The sequence below is a fragment of the Leuciscus leuciscus genome, assembly GCF_965113295.1.
Source record: "Leuciscus leuciscus genome assembly, chromosome: 15".
In the NCBI taxonomy this organism is placed as follows: domain Eukaryota; kingdom Metazoa; phylum Chordata; class Actinopteri; order Cypriniformes; family Leuciscidae; genus Leuciscus; species Leuciscus leuciscus.
Window position 1 is genome coordinate 6358986 of NC_138739.1, and position 25231 is coordinate 6384216.

At 40.9% G+C, this 25231-nt stretch overlaps 2 protein-coding genes across 2 annotated transcripts in view; one reads left to right on the plus strand and one right to left on the minus strand.

Annotated features, from left to right (window-relative positions):
• LOC309474878 (uncharacterized protein) overlaps positions 1-25231 on the minus strand; it is a gene marked incomplete at its 5' end in the record, with an annotated part of 127136 nt that overhangs the window by 84155 nt on the left and 17750 nt on the right. The gene's annotated exons all lie outside the window — the stretch shown is intronic.
• On the plus strand, positions 12877-16395 carry LOC309474879 (uncharacterized protein; the record flags this gene model as incomplete). Its single annotated transcript, XM_082137498.1, has 3 exons — positions 12877-13079; positions 14054-14348; positions 15618-16395. The coding sequence occupies exons 1-3, from the start codon at positions 13076-13078 to the stop codon at positions 16393-16395; spliced, it is 1077 nt and encodes a 358-aa protein (XP_081993624.1). The 5' UTR covers positions 12877-13075.

The following is a 25231-nucleotide window of genomic DNA, read 5'->3' on the forward strand; positions in this document are numbered from 1 at the left end:
AAAATAAAAGATCATGTGCTTATCTCTTTCAAGTATAGAAATAGGTACAAATCTAATTATGAAAGTTTCCTTTATTTTTTAGTGCATTTGTTTTTACAAAATATGGCTATTACGGTCATAGGAGTAATATTATAACTATTATTATGTAGTAGGTGTAATGTAAATAGACACTGTAACTAAAAGAGGTTTAAATTTTTCTTTGTTTAATTTGCACACTGAATATAGTTTGGAGCTTTTAATTTTGAACTCTCAAAGTGCACCAGATTGATGGATTTAACATTAAAATGCAAAAAAAATTCTCACGAGGGCCAATTTGTTATATTTTTGTATATTTGTAATTTGAAATATAACATTAAATAGTATATTTGATGTGATGAATTGCTCTGTCATTTATCAGATTTACCAATTGTTATAATTTCAATTTGTGCTGGTTAATTATGAACAATGGGTAAAATTGGGGGGCGGGGACAGGCGGGGGCGGGCCTCCATTAGGGCTCCTCCCCTAACCGCATGTGATCTCACTCCAAGCTTTTGATAAAACTTGAGAACCCTGAATAGGTTTTTTGAAACTCAGCAAATGTCTCTTTGACTCTTAGATTTTGAAGTTGATGGGGAAACTGTCAGTGCTGGTCTCATGGATCACATGATAGCACAACGTTTTGAGAAGTCTTTTAAGAAACAAGTTAAATTTATAAAACTTATACAACAACTTAAAGAGAACCAGAGTGAAGAACTGTCTGAAAGTCTAGCTACACCTTCAGCTTTGAGGTAAGTATTAGTACAAGTCATTTGAGGTATTTTTTTATTTATGTTCCCTTATATTTTCTTCTGATTGACTGACTTTCTTCACAAAGGTTGAATGTTAAGTCCTTAATTATTTTATTTTTTTGCCAAAATGACATTGATGTAAATCTTGATAAAGCACAGTAAAACTGCACTTCAAATTAAAGTCTGAAAGATTTCACAGAAGTCACTTTATTAAAAGTCTATTCACTCAAAACTCTGATGCTTCAAAACTTCAATAAAGATATTGCCACACATCAGGTACATGATTGATGATGTCATTTCTCACAAACTGATTTTGCATATATAAGTATCTGTGAGATTTATTCATTTATGGCTTTTTATGTTCATCTTTTTCAGGAAGTATCGAAATCTAAAGCAGAACGCTGAACTTTAAAGGTTCTTCAAGTGTGTTTTTGTTCTTCAAGTGTTTTTTTCATAATAAATACTGATGATTATTTGAGTTTGTGCTCTCTTGCAGTGTCAGATTTTAACAGTGTCACTTTATTGTTTATATTTCTCTCAGATACAAAAAAAAATGAATAGAGAGACACACAGATCTCACTTTACTACTGCTGTATATTTGTCATGTATTTTCTTGCCTTTATCAATAAAGTTTCTCACTCTGAGGTTCAAGAGTCTCTGAAGAATGATTTGCAAGCCCCTGGCTTAGGCTCGAAATCTGCTACTACCTATTGTATAGAGTGCATACGATGGACACTTAGGCAAGTAGGCAAGATGGCAGCACCTGTCTTGAGTGGTTTGGAAGGCTCCACTCATGTGCTAGGATTTTATAAACCTTTTAAAATTGCCATCAGATATTTTTTCAGCCTACTTTTTAAGGTAATTATTTGGCCTTCAAACAATCTGCGGCAAGGTAGTGTGAAACAGAGCTGTAATAGTAAAGGCAAACACGAGCAAAGCAATGCCGGCATGTATTTGATCACCTGTGGCATCTTGGTTTTGCTGCCTGTTTTACTCACGGGCAATTCACCAAAGACTCATCCTAATCATCTCTTTATCATTGATCCACTGGGCATTTTATCAGAAAAACCACAACTATATTTCTTTGGATTTGGTTATGTCGCAGCCTTTACACGGATTCTGAATAATGGCAGAGCCCTGGTTTTTAAGCCAGCGTTCAAAATCACAAGGCGGCGTACAAATAGCTTGTCTTCAGCCAAAATACTGCTGCTACTATCGGGAGATGTTCATTTGAATCCTGGACCACTTTCTCACTCAGAGCCTAACTCAACAGCGCATGATATCATTCAGATGCAGTCAGCATCACCTGCAGTGACACTCCAGTCCGTTATAACATCTAAAACATCTTCGTTACTCACCCTAACTCCGATGCTGGAAAGCATTCCTTCCGGTGGAGCTGCATGCGTTGCCCCTGGGTGTCAGTTGGTCGGAGAGGGTTTTCGTAGACGTGGTTCGCGAGGGGATGCATGGTTGAGTGGACGGGCTAGTCCGGCCATTTCTGGTGGAGATGCGGAGCCGGGTGGTAGTGAATCAACAGGTGCTCTGGACGAGCAGGATGGACTCAAGCAGTGGCTAAAGTTACAAACTCCGGGCTCGGAGTGTCTGACGGGAGGGGCAGGAGCGGCGGCAGCGTTTGATCAGTCTGGGACTACTATCACGGACACTGGGGTGAGTTATGTACCTCACACTGACCTACGTACACCAGCTACAAACGATCGATTTTATGACGGCCCGTCAATGACGGTGGAGAAAAGTCAACAAAGACCGAGTCCCGTGAGGGTCAAAACACATGGAATAAATCATGCAATGCTGAGACAGAGTAAGTCAAGACTCTTTCAAACTGTTAATCATGCTAAAATCATCTGGAACTCTGAAACAAAACCCAAAGGAATATTGGGAGGACATATAAATATAAGAAGCATATTGCCGAAAATAGACCAGATACATCATTTACTTATTGATTCTAATTTAGATTTTTTGTGTATATCTGAGACTTGGTTAAATCGAAATGTTCCTACTGACTTGATTAATATACCAGAATATACTTGCTATAGGAGAGATAGGGTCAAAGGAAGGGGAGGGGGTGTTTTAATTTATATTAGGGAGCATTTAAAAATGTTGGAACTTGATTTGAAAGTAAATATGGAGTGTTTGGGATTAAATGTAATTCTTTCTCCAAACATGAAATGTAATATAGTTGTGCTTTATAATCCTCCATGTTATGATGTGAATTTCTATAATGATTTGAAAAATCTTCTTGTTCTCGTTGACAATCGCTGTGAATGTATGATATTTGGGGATTTTAATATTGATTGGATGATTAAAAGTGGTAAATTACAACTAAAGGCATCCATGGACAAATTTAAATTCAAACAGCTGATTGATAGACCCACTCGAATTACTAGAAAGAGTGAAACTCTTATAGACCTGATTTTCACCAACAGGCCAGAGAGAGTAACAAAAACATATAATCTCATTACTGGCCTTTCAGATCATAACATGACACTGATAGTGAGAAAGCTAACCAAAAAACGTCTAATTCACCATAATAAATCGGAAAATCCAGTTATAACAACAGGAATTCCCAAATCTAGAGAAATACATTTTGAACATGATTTAAAGGAAGTTAATTGGGAAAAGGTATTTAAAGAAACAGACTTAAACAACAGTATAAGCTATTTTAACTCTGTGTTACATGATCTAATAAGTAATCATACAAAAACCTGGAAAAAATCACCTAAGAAATACTCTTTACCATGGTTTAATAATGACATCCTTCAGATCACTAAAAAGAGAGATATTGCTCTTAAAAAGTCTCTGTCAACAAAAACAATTACTGACCACCTTATTTATACAGGCTTGAGGAATAAAGTAGTAGCAGAGTTGCGAAAGGCCAAGACTAATTATTTTTCTAAACTAATTGCAGAAGCTAGTGGAAATAGTTCTAAATTGTGGCAACATATAAATAGACTATCCAATTCAAGCAGAAAAAAATACTCACAAATAAGTGGTCTAAAAAGTTTGTCATAACTTGATTCATGGTAATGAGGCTATTGCAAATGCTTTTAATACTTTTTTTATCAAATCTGTACAAGATTTAGCTAGTAATTTTAAGTGTATCGAGTCATCTCTTGAAAAGCCTGACAATGTCCACACAGGCTTATTCTGTATTAAAGATGTATCTTGTGATAAAGTTAAAAAGGTGATTGTAAATATGAGTAACTCCAGGTCTAAAGACATTTACAACATACATGCTGCATTAATCAAGAGATATGAAAGCTGTCTGTTAGAGCCAATTACTTATTTAGTAAATTTATCAATACAAACAAACATTTTCCCAGAGAGCTGGAAAACAGCAATAATTGTACCAGTCTATAAATCAGGTGATAAGGAAGTAGCAAGCAATTATAGGCCTATTGCTATCCTTCCGGTAGTTTCTAAAATTCTGGAAAAAATTGTCGCAGAGCAACTATCGGAACATTTAGAGTCTAACCAGCTGCTTTATCCATTGCAGTTTGGATTTAGAAACAAACATTCAACAGAAACAGCTAACTGTTATCTGCTTGACAAAATTAAAGAAACACTGGATAAAGGAAATGTTGTCGGGGCAGTGTTTCTGGACCTAAAAAAGGCATTTGACACTGTAAATCATAGTATTTTACTACATAAATTGAATCAATTTAAAATATCCTCTGAAGCTTTACAGTGGTTTAGGTCTTATTTGGGTGGGAGACAGCAATGTGTTCGGGTCAATGGGGTTAAGTTACCTCTACATGCTAACAACATGGGAGTACCGCAAGGGTCTGTACTTGGCCCATTGCTGTTTACAATGTATATAAACGACCTACCTAAATGCTGTCCGGGGGTAAATTGTCAGATGTATGCGGACGACACAGTGGTTCATGTTTCTGCTAAAACACCAAGTCTGGCAGGTGAGCGCCTGACAAAGGCATTACAGAATATCTCTAAATGGCTGGAGTTATCTCATTTATCTCTTAATGTTAAAAAAAAAACGTTTCCATGTGTTTCTCTATACGAAATAGGCCTATAAGTAATATATTTGAGGTACAGATAAAAAATGAGGTAATAGAAGCAGTAAATTAAGTCAAGTATCTTGGAATTATTCTGGACAAAAATTTAAATTTTGATAATCACGTTAAGCACATCTGCAAGAAGGTCAAACCAACTATAAATTGTTTCCGTTTTATCAGAAGGGATTTGTCTTGTCACACTGCTAAACTATATATGCATTCAATGATATTTTCACATCTATCATACTGTATTACATCATGGTCACAAGCATCTCCATCTAAATTAAAACCAATTTTCTCAATTTACAAACAGGCAATAAAAATTATGGACAAGAAACCCATGAGATGGCATCATTGTGATGTTTTGAGAAAGCATAAGCTTTTGGGCTTTGAAAGTTTTATTGATTTTAATTATATTACATTGGTTTATAAATGTCTAAATAATTATGTCTCACCATCATTTTCTAAACTAGTAAGTAGGCGTCAAAGCTCTCATCGGGCGAACACACGAGCTACTGTCAGAGGTGACTGTCTAGTCCCGAAGTGTAAGACCTCGTTCGGTCAGTCTGCTTTCTCAGTAAAGGGGCCAAATCTCTGGAATGCTTTACCCACTGATTTAAAATTAGAGATCGATGGAAATGCTTTTAAAAGAGGACTTAAACAATGGCTAAAAACAAAGCAACAGTGCTCACATGAATTGCCTACTATTAATAGTCTTTGATTCTGATGTTTTGTTGTTTATTCTTCTTGTTTTTTTTGTTTTTTTGTTGTTGTTTTTTTAGCTAAATGGTATACTGTAGTTATTTTTTGTTAATATCGTTATTATTATTGTGATATTAGTCTTGATATTGTATTTCTTTGCTAAAAGTCTCCCGTGGACAGGTGTTGAAAATTAGCATGTGTGCTATAACACTCATACTAATACATATGGTTCGTCCTATGTCATTGTATGTCCATGTCAAAAAAAAAAAAAAAATCAATCAATGATTTATTCAGAGGAATACAAACTTTATGTATATTTGAAATATTTCAGCAGTGTACCATATACAGCTTTATTTCTACTTTTTTCTTATAGCCTATATCTGTAAAAACATTATCTAGTTTGTTTTTTTGCAATATATTCCTGTAGCGACAATGGGTATGAACCAAACGCAGACTAATCTTCTTCCAGAAGATTAATTCAAACTTTCCACTTCCTGCTGAACAAAGAGGAAGATTTGGTCAGGACTTCTCCATCCTCATCAATCTTGTCATGGGGTCCAGGCGCCAACCAGTCGGGCTATTTAAAAGAGCCCCCAGCACTAACACATAACTGGTCAAATGCTAGCTTTGTTGCCAAATTACTGATTGGTTAAGAGCTATAAATCACCTAGGCTCCAGAGAGTCTGTAACCAAAGACTTTTATTGGTTAACTGAAGGCAGAACTGGTCAACTTCGATAGTTTGCAAGACGGATCGATACCAGCAGATGTTGTTTTCCCCCACAACATTCCTGACCCCTTCCCCCTTAAGACCTCTGAACGAACAAACAGAGTCCGTTTCTCTCTAAACCAGAAAACGCCTCGGTTACGACTGTAACCTCGGTTCCCTGAAGAGGGAACGAGCGTTGCGTCAAAACTGACGCTATGGGAACGCTTTGCGTGATGACGTCTTGAAGCACATGTAAAATCAGTCCAATGGTGTGGCGGAACGTCAGAGGCGGGTGACGTCACGTACCAGGAAGCTATAAAAGCCGGCCCGAAACAGAAAACGAAAGCTTCGTAAAGTCTGAAGTCGCGCTGACAGGCATGAAGGAGATATGGCAAGGCGACGCAACGCTCGTTCCCTCTTCAGGGAACCGAGGTTACAGTCGTAACCGAGGCGTTCCCTTTCAAGGGAACTCCCGTTGCGTCGAAACTGACGCTATGGGAACGTCTATACCAACGCCTCCATAGCTACAAATGTCTGTCCTGTGTGAAATCCGTAGAGCAGCACTAGGAAGACAAAACATGAGACCCTGGAGCAGAGTCTAGATCCAGAGAGTAAAACCTGACGAAAGTGTGCGGTGAGGACCAGCCTGCCGCATCACAGACGTCCTGTAATGAAACTCCTGATATAAGGGCCTTAGAGGCCGCCATACTCCTAGTAGAGAGCGACCGGACAGCCAAAGGAGAAGGCTGTCCAGCCGCCTCATAAGCCAGTGAGATAGTCTCAACCACCCACTTGCTCATCCTTTGCTTAGACACTGGACCTCCCTTGTTAGGGGAGCAAAAGTCACTTTGAACCGGTCCTGCAGGAACTCCAGAACTGTACCAATTGGGCAGTTGACTGGATCCAACCGACGGTCACTACACAAAGAGGTGAATACTCTTCAGTTCAGGGCATAAAGTTTCCTCGTGGAGGGAGCTTGGACTGTAGAATGGTCTCAACAACCTCAGTTGAGAGACCTGACTCTATGAGCTGGGCCCCCTCAGAGGCCAAGCCCACAGGTTCCACAGTTCTGGGCGGGGGTGAAATATTGAGCCCCCTGCTTGGGACAGAAGGTCCCTCCTGACGGGTAGCTCCAGAGGATGCCCGTCGAGGAGGGACACAAGATCGGGAAATCATACTCTGCCCGGCCAGCGCGGGGCTATAAAAAGCAGGCAAACCCGGTCCCTGCGAACTCTTTCCAGAACTCCCGGGAGCAGAGCAACTGGGGGAAAGGCGTACAGACGTAGCCTCGGCCACGTCTGTACCATAGCATCCAGTCCCAGAGGAGCTGGATGCGTGAAGGAGAACCAAAGTGGACAGTGAGACGTCTCTCGAGACGCAAACAGATCCACTTATAATTTCCATATCAGCTCCACCACCTCGGGGGTGGAGCCACCATTCCCCGGGCCTCGGCCCCTGTCTCGACAGAGTGTCTGCTCCTATATTCTGGACCCCGGGGATGTAGGCTGCCTTGAGTGACAGCAACTTCCCCTGGGACCACAAGAGGATATGGCATGCCAGCGCAAACCCCCTTGATATAGGCGACCACCGACGTGTTGTCCGTATGTACTACACATGGTGTCCCCTGAGACCTGTGATAAAGCTCCTCAGAGCCCGGAAGACAGCTAACATCTCTAGGCTATAGAATGCCAGGAACGATGATGGTCTTCCCACAGACCTTGAGATGAGCGACCCTCAGGATCGCTCCCCAACCCGTGAGGGAAGCATCCGTCGTTAGCAGTTTGCGACGACAAGGAGCTCCCAGCACTGGGCCCTGGGACAGGAACCAAGGTTTCTTCCACATAACCAAGGCACGTAGGCATCACCGCGTGACCTTGATTGTGCGAAATGGGTTGCCCCTCGGGGAAAAACCCTCTGGTCCTGAGCCACCACTGCAGGGGCCTCATGTGCAGCAGTCCAAAAGGTATCCCGTTAGAAGCTGCTGCCATGAGACCCAACAGTCTCTGGAACTGTTTGACAGTGAGTAGCTGGCCTAGCTTTACACTTCTCACAGTTGCCAGGATGGAATCGAAGCGTGGCGATGACAGGCGCGCCTGCATCGACACTGAATCCCAAACCACGCCTAAAAAAGTGGTCCTCTAAAATGGAGAAAGCACACTCTTCTTGGCGTTCAGCCGTAACCCCAACTCTTTCATCTGGGCGAGAACAATATCTCGATGTTGAACCGCCATCTAATGCGACTGAGCTAAAATCAACCAATCGTCGATGTAGTTCGTGATGCGAATACCCCGGAGGCGCAGAGGCGCCAGAGCTGCATCCACGCATTTGGTGAAAGTGCGGGGTGATAAAGCCAGGCCGAATGGAAGAACTCGATATTGGTATGCTTTGCCCCCGAAAGCAAACCTCAGGAACTTCCAATGACACGGACGGATGGAAATATGCGTCCTTGAGGTCTATCGTGACAAACCAGTCCTCGGACCTGATCTGTGGCACGATTTGTCTCAAGGTTAACATTTTGAACTTGAGCTGCATGGCTGACTCGTACAGAACTCGAAGATCTAAAATGGGACGCAATCCCCCGTCCTTTTTTGGAACTATGAAGTACCGGCTGTAAAACCCGGTTTCCCTGTTGGAGGGGGGTACATATTCTATGGCCCCTTTCTCTAACAGAGTGTTTACTTCCTGTTCCATAACCAGAACCTGCTCGGGGCCCACCACTGTGGGCAGGACCCCCATAAACCGCAGTGGGCGTTAATAGAATTGTATCTAATACCCTTTTTCCACGGTCTGCAGGACCCAACGAGAAACATTTGACAGTAGCTTCCACGCTGTCAAAGATTCTACTAGAGGTACCAGTCTCTCGAGACTGGTTTCTGGATTTTGTTGCTGTTGAGTAGTCGGTTCGTCGCCCTGTAACGGCGCACCGGCAGGGAACGACCAAACAGACTGCTCCAGCACCCTCCTCAGAGGGGGCGGGCATCCCGAGGCCACTACGTTTCCGGGTGGACCTTGAGATATGTGCTCGCCGGAGACCGCTGCGCCCTGTAACACCGGAGGCGGCAGGGTTGGCAGAACGGTCCCCTGAGGGCACCGAAGAGAGACGGCACCGTATTTTTCTCCTGCTGTTGAGTAGTCGGTTCGTCGCCCTGTAACGGCGCACCGGCAGGGAACGACCAAACAGACTGCTCTAGCACCCTCCTCAGAGGGGGCGGGCATCCCAAGGCCACTACGTTTCCGGGTGGACCTTGAGATATGTGCTCGCCGGAGACCGCTGCGCCCTGTAACACCAGAGGTGGCAGGGTTGGCAGAACGGTCCCCTGAGGGCACCAAAGAGAGACGGGCACCGTGAAAAGAGGTGTTAACCGCTCTGCTTCGGGGGGACTACCCTCATTTGTCCTGAGCCCTCAGACATTAGGACTTTTTCCCAGCAGCCTTCTTGGCGGTAATAACGGTCCGCAGATCCGTTTTACCCCTCGAAGACTGCTGGGTTTGAGAGCGCCCTCCGTGTCCCCGAGATTTTTGTGGGGGAGCACGAGAGGACACACTCTGTTTTTGAGTGGCACGATGTTCAGCGCTCTTTTTAGAGGAGTGAGGCTGCTCCCGCTCAGCAGCCTCAATGAAAGAACGGCGGGGGAGAAGTTTTTGTAATGCAGCTGCCTGTTTAGCAGCTTCCTGAGATTTAGCTACCGCACTGTTTACTGCATCACCAAATAAACCAACAGTGGAAACCGGGGCATCTGAGAGAACGTGCTTTTCTTTCTCTTTTATATCGCTCAAATTGAGCCACAGATGCCTCTCAGTGGCCACCAGGGCTGCCATAGACCGCCCAATTGATTTAGCGGTCTCCTTGGTGGCCCTGAGAGACAGATCTGTGGCTCTGCGTAGTTCAGCCACTGTGTCAGGACCAATTCCCCCGCCCTCCTCTAAATCCCCCAATAATTCTGCCTGATAGGCTTGCATAATAGACATCGTATGCAGACACGCTGCAGCTTGACCAGCGGCTGCATACGATTTATGAACCAGAGATGATGTGAATTTTACTGGCTTAGAGGGAAGTGAAGGAGCTTTCAGGGAAGATGCCGTTGCTGGAGAGAGATAGCTCGCAAGCGTCTCCTCCACCTTCGGCATCTCCCCATAACCATATTCTTTATATTTGTGAATGGAAGAATAGTGGGATGTTTGTGGTGCATACACTCTGTATGAAACCGGTTTTCCCCACGATTTCGACACCTCGGTGTGGAGATCGGGGAAAAACGGAAGGCTTCTTCGCTGAGGCTGTGTACGAGATGGCAGGAAGCGTTCGTCGAGCTTACTTTTCGAACGAACGTCCTGCCTATCCTCTGGCCACTCAATAGATAATCTGTGAACTGCTCTCGTGACAACATCGAGCAATTCCTCAAAAGCGTGAGACTGAGGTGGCGAATCCTCAGACTCAGCTTCAATACTAACAACGTCCAACTCCTCAGAGCTGGACAATTGCAGTATTGGTGCCTCCATCGGGGGGGAAGAAACCGCAGCGCGTGCTTCCACACCCTGATGAGAGGCACTGGATCTATCAGAAGGATGTTGAGATAAGGCAGAGCCCGTCTCAACATCCACTGATAAATCCATTTGTGAACCCCAGGTCTGAGATCGACGCCGTGCCTCGGCAGCGGCGGGACCCAAGCCCTGGGGAACGTGATCGGGATTGAACCGAGCCAAGCGGGATCGGAGCGTACGCAATGGAAGCGCCTCGCAATGCACACAGTCACCACCCTCGAGTGCTGACTGGGCATGCTCCTCACCCAAACAAACAACACAAAGAGTGTGAGTATCACCTCCCGTTAAATAACGCGGGCAGGGATGGACACACACTCTAAACTGCTGCTTATCTAAGCTACCGATGCTTTTACCCGTGATTATTTCTTAATTTATTGTTAGCTGGGGATTAATTCTTTCTTGGCCAGGAAGATATTATATTTCCTAGAGTTAATAACTGTTTATGCTTTCTGTTCATGGGATGAACTGATAGACTAATCATACAATTGATTCTGCTACAGTAAATTCTGAAAATAATTAAAAATAATTAAAATATTAATTATTGATCATAATCCGTTATGAATAATAATTAATTATATTTATACGTGGGAATATAAACGCTGCATTACAGTATAAACAATATATACAGCTAAAATATAATTTTTTTTAAATGTCAGGGGTAAACAAGGGGGAAAAGGAAGAAAGAAAGAGAGAAAAAGAAAGGCATTTAAAAAAAAACAAAAAAACTTGTACCGTGTAATTTTCCTTGCTTTTAAGTTTTTACATTTGTATATTGTTTCTAAATATATTTTAATATCAATTAAATTGTTCAAAATTTGGCTTTTTTTCATTCCATTTGACTTTATGAATATAGTAACAGGCAATCATAATAATTAAATCAAATATAAACAAAATATTTTTATCACCATCAAGTGAAAAACATTTTAGTATAACATCTTCAAAGTTAACAGGAATCACAGCTTGTCTTTGTAAGTAATAACTGAGTTCTCTCCAAAATATGTGGGTCTTGGGACACTCCTAAAATAGATGATTAATATTCTCAGGGGAAATTTTACAAAAAACACAAATATCTTCCATGTTCACTTTAAAACGCTGTACCACACGTGACTTTATTATGACTACATAAGAGTCCATGAAAGTAATGCTTGTACTTCCTCCGTGTTCCAATCACGTGCTTCGCAGAAGCCCCGCCCACAGCGCCGACTCTTCACTCGTGGTCTCCTCTGATTGGCTGCGCGTCCGGCCAATGAGTCTCAGCCATCTGTGCAGGAACACAACCGAGCCATATTTCACTGAGCATTAGCTCGAGCAGCATTCATTATTATATCAGGATCTTAATCTTAATATAGATCCTTTAACAGTGCAGAGATGCGGGTCGCTGCAGCCGTGTGCTTTATATCTGCACTGGCTTTCACTGTACATGCACATGTGTATTTGAACAGTTTTGATGTGTTTTACTGATTATTTCACGTCATCTGAGCTGCACCACTTTGAGCTCCAGTCGGCCACAACGTCCTGTAGATCTAATCGATAGCAATCACGATGTGATAATGTGTTATGTGTATGCCAGGTTAAAGAGATGTGTTTTTACTCTAGATTTAAACTGACAGAGTGTGTCCGCTTCACAAAGCTAGGAAGACTATTCCAGTGTTTAGACGCTAAATAGGAGCAGTAATCTTTCCTCTTGTATGTCCTTGCTAAAAACTATCTTTGCATGCCAGCAACAAGTGTCCCTTGTGAGAGGATTTTTTCAAAGGCTGGAGAAATTATCTGTAAAAAAAAAGAAGTAGGCTAAGTCCTTCCACAGCAGAGAAATTAAAGGGGTGATGAACTGAGAAATCTAATTTTCCTTGAGCTTTTGACATATAAGAGGTCATCATATTATAAGAATATCCTGTAAGTTTCAGAACTGAAAACATTCTTGTTAGTCCAATAAAAGCTTTTATTGACACCAGGCTCAGCAAACGACTCGTTTTTCAAAGTGGGGAACTATGACGACAAAGAGGATAAAACACCGCCCCCGCAGAAGAAGATCAACGCCTACTTCAACACGGCCTGTTTAGCCCCGCCCACCGATTCGCGCATTACACGCATAGCTAAATAAGGCCGGTGACACACTGGCTGCGTGGCGTGAGCGTTGCGTGTCAGCTGCGTGGCGGCTGCGTCGCGTTTTCTGTGTCTTTACACACCAGAACCGTGCCTGACGCGGCGCTGGCGCGCTGCTGCTGCTATTGTAGGTGACATAGAGGGAGGCCGCCGACAGACCATGGCTCTTGTCTTCACGACAACAACTTTTTTCACACACCTACACCTTCCAAAATCCGCAAAATGGGTAAGTGGGCTGTCTGTTTATTTCAATAACACTTACAAATTTGTGTAGCTTTAAAGAGCTTATTTAGCCTACCTGATTTGGACCGTCACTCATAATACACACTACGTTGTTATTGTAGTGTGTCATATTTTTTTCATGTATGCTATTGTATTTTATTCATATTATATGCTATGACCTCTGTATTGGACACCAGGACTCGATTGTTTACAAAATAAAATGACATGAAATTATATGTAGCCTATAGCACAAAATAATGGGATTTTTTTTTCAGTCACCAATACATTCTGGGGTTTCAGGTTTTCTCTAACCAGATTTCGTATTAAGATGATTCTCAGTTATGTTATGAAAGATGTAACGTAAGAATTGATACACCATTTTACTTTATGCAATATGTGGTTAAAATGGACATAAATTGATAGTCCAATTCAATGCAATCTTTTCACTGGATCTAGTAGTGTAATTGGAGTAATAATTTGCAACATTTTAATAATAATATCTCATACTTAATAGGAATATTAATGTATAATTTATTTAAATAATCACTTGTTGTTTCTCCAAAAATGCCTGATAAAGATGATTTAAGTCCTGATGTCCTCTACAGTGGACATGTATGAAATCAATGCCCGTAAATGATGAAACACCTAACGTTTGTTAAATGTTGGTTTAATGAAATTAAATTTGAAAAGTAGTTCAAATTAATTATGCTTACAATATATTATCATATTTCCATAAATATGAAAATATGATACATTTCAAAAGTGCTAAATTTGATCACTAAATAAATGTCAGACTTAAACATCAAAAAATTTGGTTTCTCTGAAAAGTCCTGAATTTACTATTTACAGGACACCAGATTGTGACATGTATGGTGTCAGTGAAATTAAATAAAATATAATTTCCACTACAGTGGACAAAAGTCTATTCCTGGGTCCCTATTACTATTGAAATTTATAACGGTATTTGATCTTTTTCAGTTCGAGTTGTTGACCGAAGAAAAGCCATTGCGGCCCTTCATCTGTTAAGAATTCGCCGGAGGAGAAACAGACGATGGTGGGTTCACCCTATGAATCAAACAAGAAAAACTTTCGGAGCTTATTATCACCTCGTTGCAGAGTTGCAACTTGATTCCGAAAAACATCTGAATTACTTTCGGATGTCAGCAGAACAAATGGAGGAGATTCTGTCTATTGTCGGACCCGACCTGACGAGGCAGACAACCAATTTCCGTGATCCTATCGAGCCCAAGCAGAGGGTTGCCATTACACTCAGGTAGGCTTTTTATTCTCTGTATAATAAAAAAAACCAAAAGACAGTTTAAAAAAGAAGAACTTTTTTTTTATAAACAATTGAACATTATAAACATTTAAATAACAAAACACACTATTCTTTACACTCAAAAAGATACAATATTCCACATAATGTAAATTTTCAAAACTGAACTATTTACATTTAATGCCATTATTTAAAAATTGTGGTAGCTGTGGGGTGAAGGGTCAGACAGATTCTCCATAAATGTACTGGGAGGGTCATCTTGGGGAGGAACAGGATGATATTGGGACCGGGCTTGGAGTGTGGGGCTGTAAGGGTGAAATGCAGTGGAGGTGGAAGAGTGGCTTCCTCTTATAGGACCTAGGGTGTTCCTCTGTGCCAGCTGTCTGTCCTCCAGTTCAGTGAGAAATGTCAAAAAATTAGTTTGGGCCTGGGCCTGTGCCTCACGTGATAGCCTATTTATTTAGCCTAGGCACCAAACTCAAAGCAAAATAGTACATCTCCTCTTGCGCAGTAGGGAGATGATGTCCAGTAGCTGTTGCTCAGCTTCACTTACTACTTGTCTTCTTCTGTCACGTGCAGGTCTGGTTTGAGATTGGGTGCTTTGTCTAGTCTCTGACAGAATAGCTTGAATGCGGGGGTGGGCTGGAGTGGGACTAGCTCGGGAGTGGGGTGTTGATGTGATTGCCCCAGGTGGTGGGGTTGGGGTGTCACACCTCTGTGATGTTGGAGTTGCTATGCGCTCCACATCCTCCTCTATTGCGCTCAAATCAATGGGGTCCTGTGTGTGTTCCAGTGGTTGTATTGGATCCAGTGAACATCTTGAGCTAAAATAGAGTAACAGTGGTCCTTGTGATAATTAAGTAACACTTCACTTTTAATAAACAACCTTTGTGTATAATGTAAATCATTTAATGTTTTGTCCTAAGAAGTTAAGTATCTCTATAACCAAAACAAGTAAATTAAAGTACATACTAACCTTCTTGGATTCAAATGAGGCAGTAGAAATGACATTTCAACCTCGTATTTCCATTCCTTGACTGTCCCACCTGCAGAGCCACTGGGAGGATGCTTTTGTTTTTTATGTTTTACAAAAGCATCTCTCAGCACCTTCCACCTTTTTTTGCAATCATCACCTATGAGGAGAAAATATAATCTCATCAATACTACTAACACTTTGTTGTAATATTATTATTATTATTATATTATATATACTACTATATTATAATTACTCATATTGACAATGACACATTTTTCTTTCTGACACAGATACCTTGCATCAGGAGAAAGCTTTGCTAGCCTGGCATATCAATACCGTTTGGGGGCAATTACTGTGTGCTCATCTGTGCACATGACATGCAGTGCCATTGAAACAAGGATGATGTCAACCCACATTCCTCCACCAACTGAGGACCAGTGGAAAGCCATTGCTTCCAGATTTTGGGACAAGTGGAAATTTCCAAACTGCTTGGGTGCAATAGATGGGAAGCACATCATCACCATCAAAACACCTCCCAATTCTGGAAGTCTGTTTTTTAATTATAAGAAGACATTCTCCATAGTTCTTCTGGCACTTGTGGATGCAGACTATCGGTTCACCTACATCCAGGTGGGAGACTTTGGCCGGGCCAGTGACGGGGGGGTGTACGGCTCTTCTCGGCTTGGCAGGGGCATGGAGGCCAAAACACTGAATGTGCCCGAAGACAGCCCTTTACCTGGTTCAGGTGTGCAGGGTCCCATGCCCTACGTCATTGTTGGAGATGCGGCATTTCCATTGAAAACCTACCTCATGAGGCCTTTCCCGGGTCATCGTCTCCCAAGGTGGAGAGAAAATTTCAATTACCGACTGTCTTCTGCCAGAATGGTTGTTGAGTGTGCCTTTGGCATCCTCACTGCGAGATGGAGAGTGCTGCTTTCGAGGCTGCAGATGGCACCACACTTTGTGGACACTGTCGTTATGGCTTCGTGCATCCTGCACAACTTCCTCACCAACCCAGCGCAAAACCGGAGATGGCAGGATGAGGCAGAACATACAGGAGCAACATGACATCATGACTTTGCGTAAACATACACGCCACTTTCAAGTCAAAAGTGGCGTGTTATCTATACGCATTCTGAGCTATCCGCGTGTATGTTCACGCCGAAACGAACCGTCATCTTCCGCGTGTATGTCTACGCCGTTAAATGTCCGAGCGAAACGGAGCAAAATGTACGTGAAATAATCATGTTGGTCCCCTTTGGAAAATGTGTAGATGTCACAGTTTAACAGCCTCAGACGTGAATCTTACACGTACCATTATCCCCGGACGTTTGCTAATCCTACCCCTAAATCTAATCATAACCATTTCTTAAAACTATTGGCTACAATTATAAAGAAAAACAACAGACAGACAAGTATAATCACAATAATTTATTTAATGAGAAAATGTCAAAATCGGTACCAAAAGTTGTTCACGTGACGATGTGTCGCAGTCCTCTCTGGCAGTGGTTTTGTATGAGGTAACAGACAGAGCAGAATTTAAGTTATTAATTCAAATCCATGAAAACGTTAATCCGTCTTCGGTTCGGTTCGCTCTGAGGGCTGCGCGGCAGTGAGTGCGCGCTTCATTTCAAATGTGCATGACGCAATCTGTGACGAAGCAGGAGACGAGAGCCAATGAGCGTTTGATATTACTGCCGTAACCATAGTAACCTGTCGCTTCTTGAGGGCGCAATTTTTGAATTTGAATTCATAACAAGCGCGGGGTTTGACGTTTACGGTCAAGATGACGATTACTGGATAAAGGGCTGAGTTTGGATCTTTTTCTTGCAAATAATAATGGATTCTGAAGGTTTGGATTACATCAAGCTAATAAAATTGGTGTATTTTGTGAATCGATGTTGTGTTGTAAGGTTAGTATAATTATGGTTCTATAGGAACCATAAATAAATTATTGTGATTATACTCGTCTGTCTGTTGTTTTTCTTTATAATTGTTGCCTAGGTAGTTTTAAGAAATGGTTATGGTTAGGTTTAGGGGTAGGATTCGTGGCTCAAACTATCTTTTAATGCCATATTGTTCATAAAAATGCCATTTTCCTACATATCTGTCCATTACGTTTTATCATTTTAATATTGTCTATAAAATGGGTATGTTTAGGTGTGGGAAGATTAACCCCAGTGACGGGTAGGTTTAGGGACTTTTAGGGAGTTGGGGTAGGTCATATCTATACAGTAATGTAACGTTAAGTCAACGGCGTTGATAAACACGCTGAAAAGCGATTATGCGTGTTGATAGCACGCCAAAAATGGAAATCGAATTGGCGTGTCATACATACGCCATTTCATGAGATCAGTCTGACAGGAGACATGTTGCCTATTATAAGGAACATGGGAGGGAACAGGGGCAGCAAGGATGCCTATGGAGTGCGTGAGAAATTCAGCACTTTCTTCAATTCTCTGGAAGGGAGCATGTGATCACATCACAACATTCATTCATTGTAAATAATTTAACAACTTTATTTTGTATTCCTGTATATAGTTTGTCATGTTTATTTGTCTTTGAAAATGTTCTGCGTGGCACCTTGATTAATGACAAATATCCTTCAACTAATTTCCTTATTATGTTCATAATTATAATAATTATCTTAAATAAAGACTGACATGTTGATCTCTACAAAATGACTTATTTTATTGATATTGTCAGTCAATAGGCCTGCATTAAAAAAAGCTCTGTTTTGTAGTCTGTTTGGTGACTTGTGTTTTGAAAGGTTTTTCTGTGGTATGTTGCAGATGAACACATCACTTCAAACTTTCGTTTGAAATGCTAATTATATTATGAGAATAATGTAATATTGACAAAAAATAACACAAAATTAACAACTGGATGTTAAAATATATATATAAAAAAATGTGTAGGTCAATTAGGTATTTAATAATGATTTGTATGGATTTATAAATTTATAAAAGGCAAGTGCAAGCAGGAGACATCAGTAAAGTGTGTGCTGGTTGACAAATAATAATGGAGGGAGGGATGATAACCGACCTGAAAAGATTAGTAGGTTATAGACATTTTTTTTTATACACCATGCACCCTCAAACTTCGATTGGACCACATGTAGGCTATCGGTAAGTTGCCTATCTTGGCAATATAGTAAACCTACCATTATAACCAATAGCTGTTGCAACTGAGTCCCATGCCTTCTCCTTTTTTCGTGGATCTTTGTAGCATGGATCCTGTGTATCGTACAGTTGTCGGTGTTTCTCCACCTCTTCAATTAACCTGCCGTCGTCCATCGTTGCTAACTAGATATAGCCTACTTGAAAGTGTCAAGTCACGTGGTTTGGATCACCCTTGTTCACATAGGCCTATATGGGAAATAGTTGTGGAAGGCTATAGGCTACTTCATGTTAAGCATAAATATAAAGCCTACTGATAAAGGACACCGTCAACAGTATTGACGGCAAAATAGACTATGTTTGACAGGTGCAATATTAGAAAATCGAAAAATATATATATATATATTTTTTTTTTAATTACATTTATATCTGAATTTATGTCAACCTATATTCTTTCAAATACAAAATGTCCTTAATTAATATTTATTTGTGTACAAAATGACATATAAACATATTTTCCTATTCTATTTTGCCTGGAAACGCTTCCAACACGCTTGCGTGTCGCGTGAAAAATAGGCGTCGGTTCTATTTCTAGGATGCACGCGTTTTCCGCTAGACGCGCGGTACACGCGGGCAGTGTGCAAGCTCTAACCTGTTAACATGGGAGCCGAAATAAAAACGGACACGCCACGCAGCTGAGACGCTTACGCCACGCATCCAGTGTGTCACCGGCCTAACATAGGCCTACCTCCTGATGACAAACCGGTGTTACAATATATTCGGTTCCTGAAATATTTGGTTCCAATGGGTGGAGCTACCATGAATATTCACGAGACCATAGCGTGCATGGGCGGGGCGTATACAAGCGAGTGGAACAGAAATTATTAGCGTGAGCACCTCAGATGGCGTTTTGTCCTAAACTACTCCTAAAACTGTTTGTTTCTCACAAATGACTGAGATTAAGCTTTTTAAATGTCTATTATTGCATGTTTAAATAAATATTTACAAATATATTCTTGTGTTTTGATTCTGTCTCCCAAAGTTGCCTGTAGGCTATTATTGAAATAGCTTTTATATTATAGCCTATGATAGCTCAAGACAACATAGGCTACTTGGAGTTGCATGTTGTTGCATGCTTTACACTCAACTGAAAATCTTTTTGATACACAACTGTCAAAGGTTATCATAAATGTTAAGCTTCAGTTGCTTTAACAGTTGTTTTCTCTAGCAATGCTTTAGAACAGTGGTCAAATTAAGTGATAATTATTTCAATTGTATTGATGTATAGCAAGGTCCAACTAAAGTAATGTTATACTCAGTTTGTGCAATTTGTAGTTTTGAATCAATGTACCATTCCAAAGGTAAATGCACTTAATTGTAATAAAACAGAGACAAAACTCTAGCAAATTGATTCATTTAATTTAGTTTTTTATTTGGCAATGCCAAATTAAAAATGTTCTTTCATTGATATCATGCATGGGAGAGTACAACATTAAGGGTGTTTGCATATAGGGCAAATAAAAACCTCACTGTATAATACAGTATAAGACCTCATCTAAAAGTAGTATGTTTTGATCATGAAGAGACAGAAATCACTAAGTGTTACTTAACTCACCTCTCATTCTAAGAAGGACATATTTAAATTTTTTTTTAGAAACACCATGAGGAACCTTTCCAGATTTTTTTTTAATTCATACAAGGTTTTAAACATTTCCTTATATTGACAGCCCAAGTGACAAATTCAACAAAGATGGGTAGGTTTATTTATATGAATTGTGGTTGAGACTCGTTATTATACAAACTATATGTACTGAACCAATCATTTATTGGCCAAAGCTGTGTACAATAGTAAATTGCACAGACATAGAGGTCAGAAATAGAGGTCAGTTTCTCAGGTGTGGTGGGATATGGACATATAATTAAAAAGTATTCTCAGTTAAAGAATATAATACATATAATTTTTATAATATAAAACTATATGCATAAAGTTATCTACCTATCCTAAATATGATCTAGACTGTTTAAAATTGATAAACAAAAACATCTGCCTCAACATATTTCTGTGTAAAAATTATTGAGTTTTTTTAAAGCATTCATTCATTAACTCGAAATTATTTTTATAGTAGATAGTGTCTTAAAATTACATATTTTATTCATGTTCAGCTGTAAAAACAAAAATGTTAGACAAGAGAAAATTAATACAGCAGGACTAATAAAATATTTACTATATTATTCAAATATGTATTTATAAATATACCTTTCCTTAATATTTCGGTATACCCATGCCTTCTACACCAGTGTGTTTCTGTTCACTTGTTTACAAAAAGATTACATATGAATGATAACATTACTAAACTGATAAGATGTAGGCCTAATTTTTATGATTAATGGTTAGTCATTATTATCAATTAATTTGACCACTGTTCTAAAGCATTGCTAGAGAAAACAACTGTCAATGCATCTGAAGCTTAACATTTATGATAACCTTTGATAAAGTAAAGGTTGTGTATCAAAAAGATTTTCAGTTAAGTCAGTATAAAGCATCATCCAAAGCATGAAACATGCAACTCCAAGTTCTTATGGCGTCTTGAGCCTATAATTTAAAAGGCTATTTTAATAATATGCAGACAACTTTGGAAGACAGAATAAAGACACAAGAATATATTTGTAAATATTTATTTAACCAGCAATCACACACCTTTAAAAATCCTAATCTCAGTAATTCAAGAGAAATGAACAGTTCTATAATGCCAGCAACAACTAATCTGGGAAAATTTGGAGAAATATGCCTTTATTGTAGGTCTTGCATCGCTTCCTACAGGATTAGTTCAGTTCAGGTAAACTCAGAGAACTGAAACACATGCTACAAAACGATGAATTATTTATAAAATATATACGAGTAGTTTAAGATTAACTTCGTTCAACTTTATTACCTGTTTGAAATAAATAATCCATAAAACAAAACGAGCAGGTGCTCACGCTAATAATTTCCGTTCCACTCGCTTGTATTTGTCGCCCCGCCCACGCTATGGTCTCGTGAATATTCATATAGCTCCACCCATTGGAACCAAATATTTCAGGAACCGAATATATTGTAACACCGGATCGAGCTACCGAGCAATAAACATGCCTTTTACAAAATATTGTGCAGTGCCTGGTTGTGGAAGAAGACAGTCGCTGCATAAGCTTCCTCTGGATTCCAATAGGAATGCATGGTTAAACTTTATTTTTAATGACGTTCCAGCTGATGTGGGTAAAACATTGTCCGTTTGTTCGCTTCTGTTACGGGCAGTCGGACACCACCCTTAACATAAAGGAGAGACGCACACAGATCAGCTCGTCAAAAATTAGGGGTATGTTTATTTAACAGAATGGGTATGAAATAATACGTTGGTTAACAATAAAGAAACAACCACAAAGGCGGAACGTTTTCTACTGCCGGGTGGACGACTATACGACAATCACTCAGAAGACGGAAAGCACGGCTGTGCATCGACTCTGTTCTCAATCTCTGTGTGCGCGCTCAGGAGCGTAATGAGAAGCCTTTTATAGCACAGGTAGGCTTCGCTCAGGTGTGGCTCGTCAACTGTAATTAAGACAAGGGGAAGAAACATTGCACTCACACATGTGTAGGAACAAACACCAGGGCTGAGGGACGTAACACCCCCACCCCAAAATGGTGACTTGTCGCCATACATTGAACACGGGAACACTTTTTTTTTTTTTATGAATTCTGTGTTCAGCTTCACTGTTCGAGCCAACCCAAACAATAGAGTTCTAGCTACAATTAATCATTACCTCGTTCAAGGCATATCTGCATGTGAAAAGAAACTAGAACTACACAGGAATGTATTATTTTGGCCAAATCGCAGGCAAATTATAACTATGTACGACGCAATACTTAGTATTGCTACAGAATTACATTTGATCAGCAAGCCCAATAAATCAAAAATAAATCTTAAGACAAATAATCTAGTGTTCTTTTTTATTTATTATTATTATTATGATGATTATTATTAACTATAACCTAAATGTATAGGCCATTTCAATCATTAAGGACACATGCAAGTTCATTTATAATAAACAAAAACGTGTTTGTTTGTTTTTTTTTATAAAATGAATAGTTTTTTTTCAGTACTATTAATACTCGGCACCGGTGCCTACGTTGCTGGCGTCTACAGCAAGCTGAAACGGTTTGTTAAAGTCTGGCGCAGCCAGCACGGGAGCAGTCAGCAAGAGAGCTTTGACGTTTTCAAACGCTCTATTACAGGACTCCGTCCAGTCAAATTTAGTGTTGGGGCTCAAAAGGTTAGTGAGGGGACAAACCACAGTCGAAAAGTTTTTACAAAAACTACGATAGTAGCCTACCATTCCTAAGAATCGGCGTAGCGCACGCCGATCGCAAGGCACAGGAAATTCTTGAATAGCAGCCACCTTAGCCATTACTGGTAAAACATGTCCTCTGCCAACTACCCGCCCAAAGTAAGTGACAGTGGCTTTTCCGAACTCACATTTTGCTAGATTAATTGTGAGATTTGCATTGGATAGTCTACGGAAAAGCTCTCGAAGTTGTGTTATGTGTTCGGACCAGTGTGTACTATATAGGACTATGTCGTCCAAATACGCCTCGCAATTTGACATTCCAGCTAAAACAATATTTACCAAACGCTGGAATGAGGCAGGCGCGTTACGCATTCCGAAAGCCATAACCTTATAATGCATGAACGCATCTGGTGTCACAAAAGCTGATATTTGTCTTGCTCTTGGTGTAAGGGGCACTTGCCAGTAACCTTTTAGGAGGTCGATTTTAGTGACAAACGTGGCCGAGCCAACACGGTCCACACAGTCATCCATTCGTGGCAATGGATAACAGTCTGGCAAAGTTATGGCATTAACACGCCTGTAATCCGTACAAAATCTGTAAGTGCCATCAGGTTTGCCAACTAAAAGGCACGGGGAGCTCCAAGGGCTAGAACTAGGCTCAGCAATATCATTCTTTATCATGTACTCAACCTCCCGTTGCAGGATAGCTCGCTTTTCTGGATTTACCCTATATGGGTGCTGTTTAATTGTCCCTTTATCACCCACGTCTATGTCATGTTCCAGGACTGTAGTTACAGTCGGAACATCTCCGAATAACTCAGGGAAATCACCTATCACAGACAATATGTCAGCAGTTTGAGAGGGAGTTAAATGTGGCAAACGATTTGCAATGACCGCCAGCATAGCAGAGTTGTTGAGTCGACCTTCAATCACGCATCGCGACGGCGGAGTCACCGCGTCATCATCTTCTATCAGTGAAGAGAGCAACACGGAGGACTCGACTGGATCGGGTAAGTTATAATTACACAAGTCAGTTTTAACATATTCACGCGTATAATATGGTTTGAGCATGTTTATATGACAGACGCGAGAATGCCGTCGCTTATCTGGAGTTAAAATTACATAATCCAGGTCAGATATTTTCTTTTCAACAGTATATGGCCCTCTGAATCGTGCCTGAAATACAGAACCGTGCACGGGTAAGAGAACCAACACTTGGTCTCCAGGCTTAAACGAACGGGCTCTTGCTTTTCGGTCATACCAAGTTTTCATGCTAGATTGGGTCTTTTCTAAATTTGCTCTAGCGAGTTCACGAGCTCTGTGTAGTCGGGTGTGAACGTCGCTTATGAACTGTAACGCGCTACGAGAAGTAGGTTTGCTTAACCACTGATCTTTAATGACGCTCAAAGGCGTGCGAACGTCGTCAGCAAACACTAGCTCAGCAGGGCTGAAACCAATTGACTCTTGTACGACTTCTCTAGAGGCCATTAGCATCCAAGGAATCGCATCTTCCCAGTCTGTACCCACCTCCAAACAATAAGCACGCAGCATCGATTTTAGCGTCTGATGGTAACGTTCGAGGGCGCCTTGACTCTCTGGATGAAACGCGCTTGAAATGCGGTGCTTAATTTGGAGCGACTTTAGGACTTGGGAAAAGACACGTGAAGTAAAATTTGTCCCTTGGTCACTTTGAACGATTTTCGGTAGCCCTACAAAAGAAAAGAATTTTAATAAAGCCCTGGACACGATTTTAGCAGTGATCTTCCTCAGAGGCACCGCCTCTGGGAAGCGAGTAGCAGTACACATAATTGTTAATAAATACTGATATCCACTTTTAGACCGTGGAAGAGGACCGACGCAATCAATGATTACTTTCTCAAAAGGCTCACCCATGGCAGGTATGGGGTACAACGGTGCAGGTGGAATTACCTGGTTTGGTTTACCACTCACCTGGCAGACATGACACGTTTTACAATACCGTCGCACATCACGCTTCAGCCCTGGCCAGAAAAAGTGACGAAGAACGCGGCCGAATGTTTTAGTCACACCTAAATGACCAGAAACACCATCATGCGCGACACTCAGAATAGCACGTCTGTTTCCAGACGGCATAACGATTTGCTCAATGTCATTCCACTCATTACTTTTCTGAGGTCTCCACCTCCGCATAAGTAAGCCGTCTCTGATGAAATAGGTCGGACTCTCGCTTGCACGGTCTGAAACAGATTGAACTGCATTAAAACATGAAACAAGAGAGGGGTCTTTTTGTTGAGCATCAACAAGTTTCTCTAGCGACAACCAGACATCTGATTGTTTTTTCTCTCTTTTCTCCTCGGTCACCATAGGCACAGGTCTACTGCGGCACTGAGTGAAATCGGGTTCGAAAAGCCTCTCACACTCTGCAGGGTGAGCGACGAAACTGTCACACAGGTTGACGTCACTGGGAGGCGCTGCACCCTTCA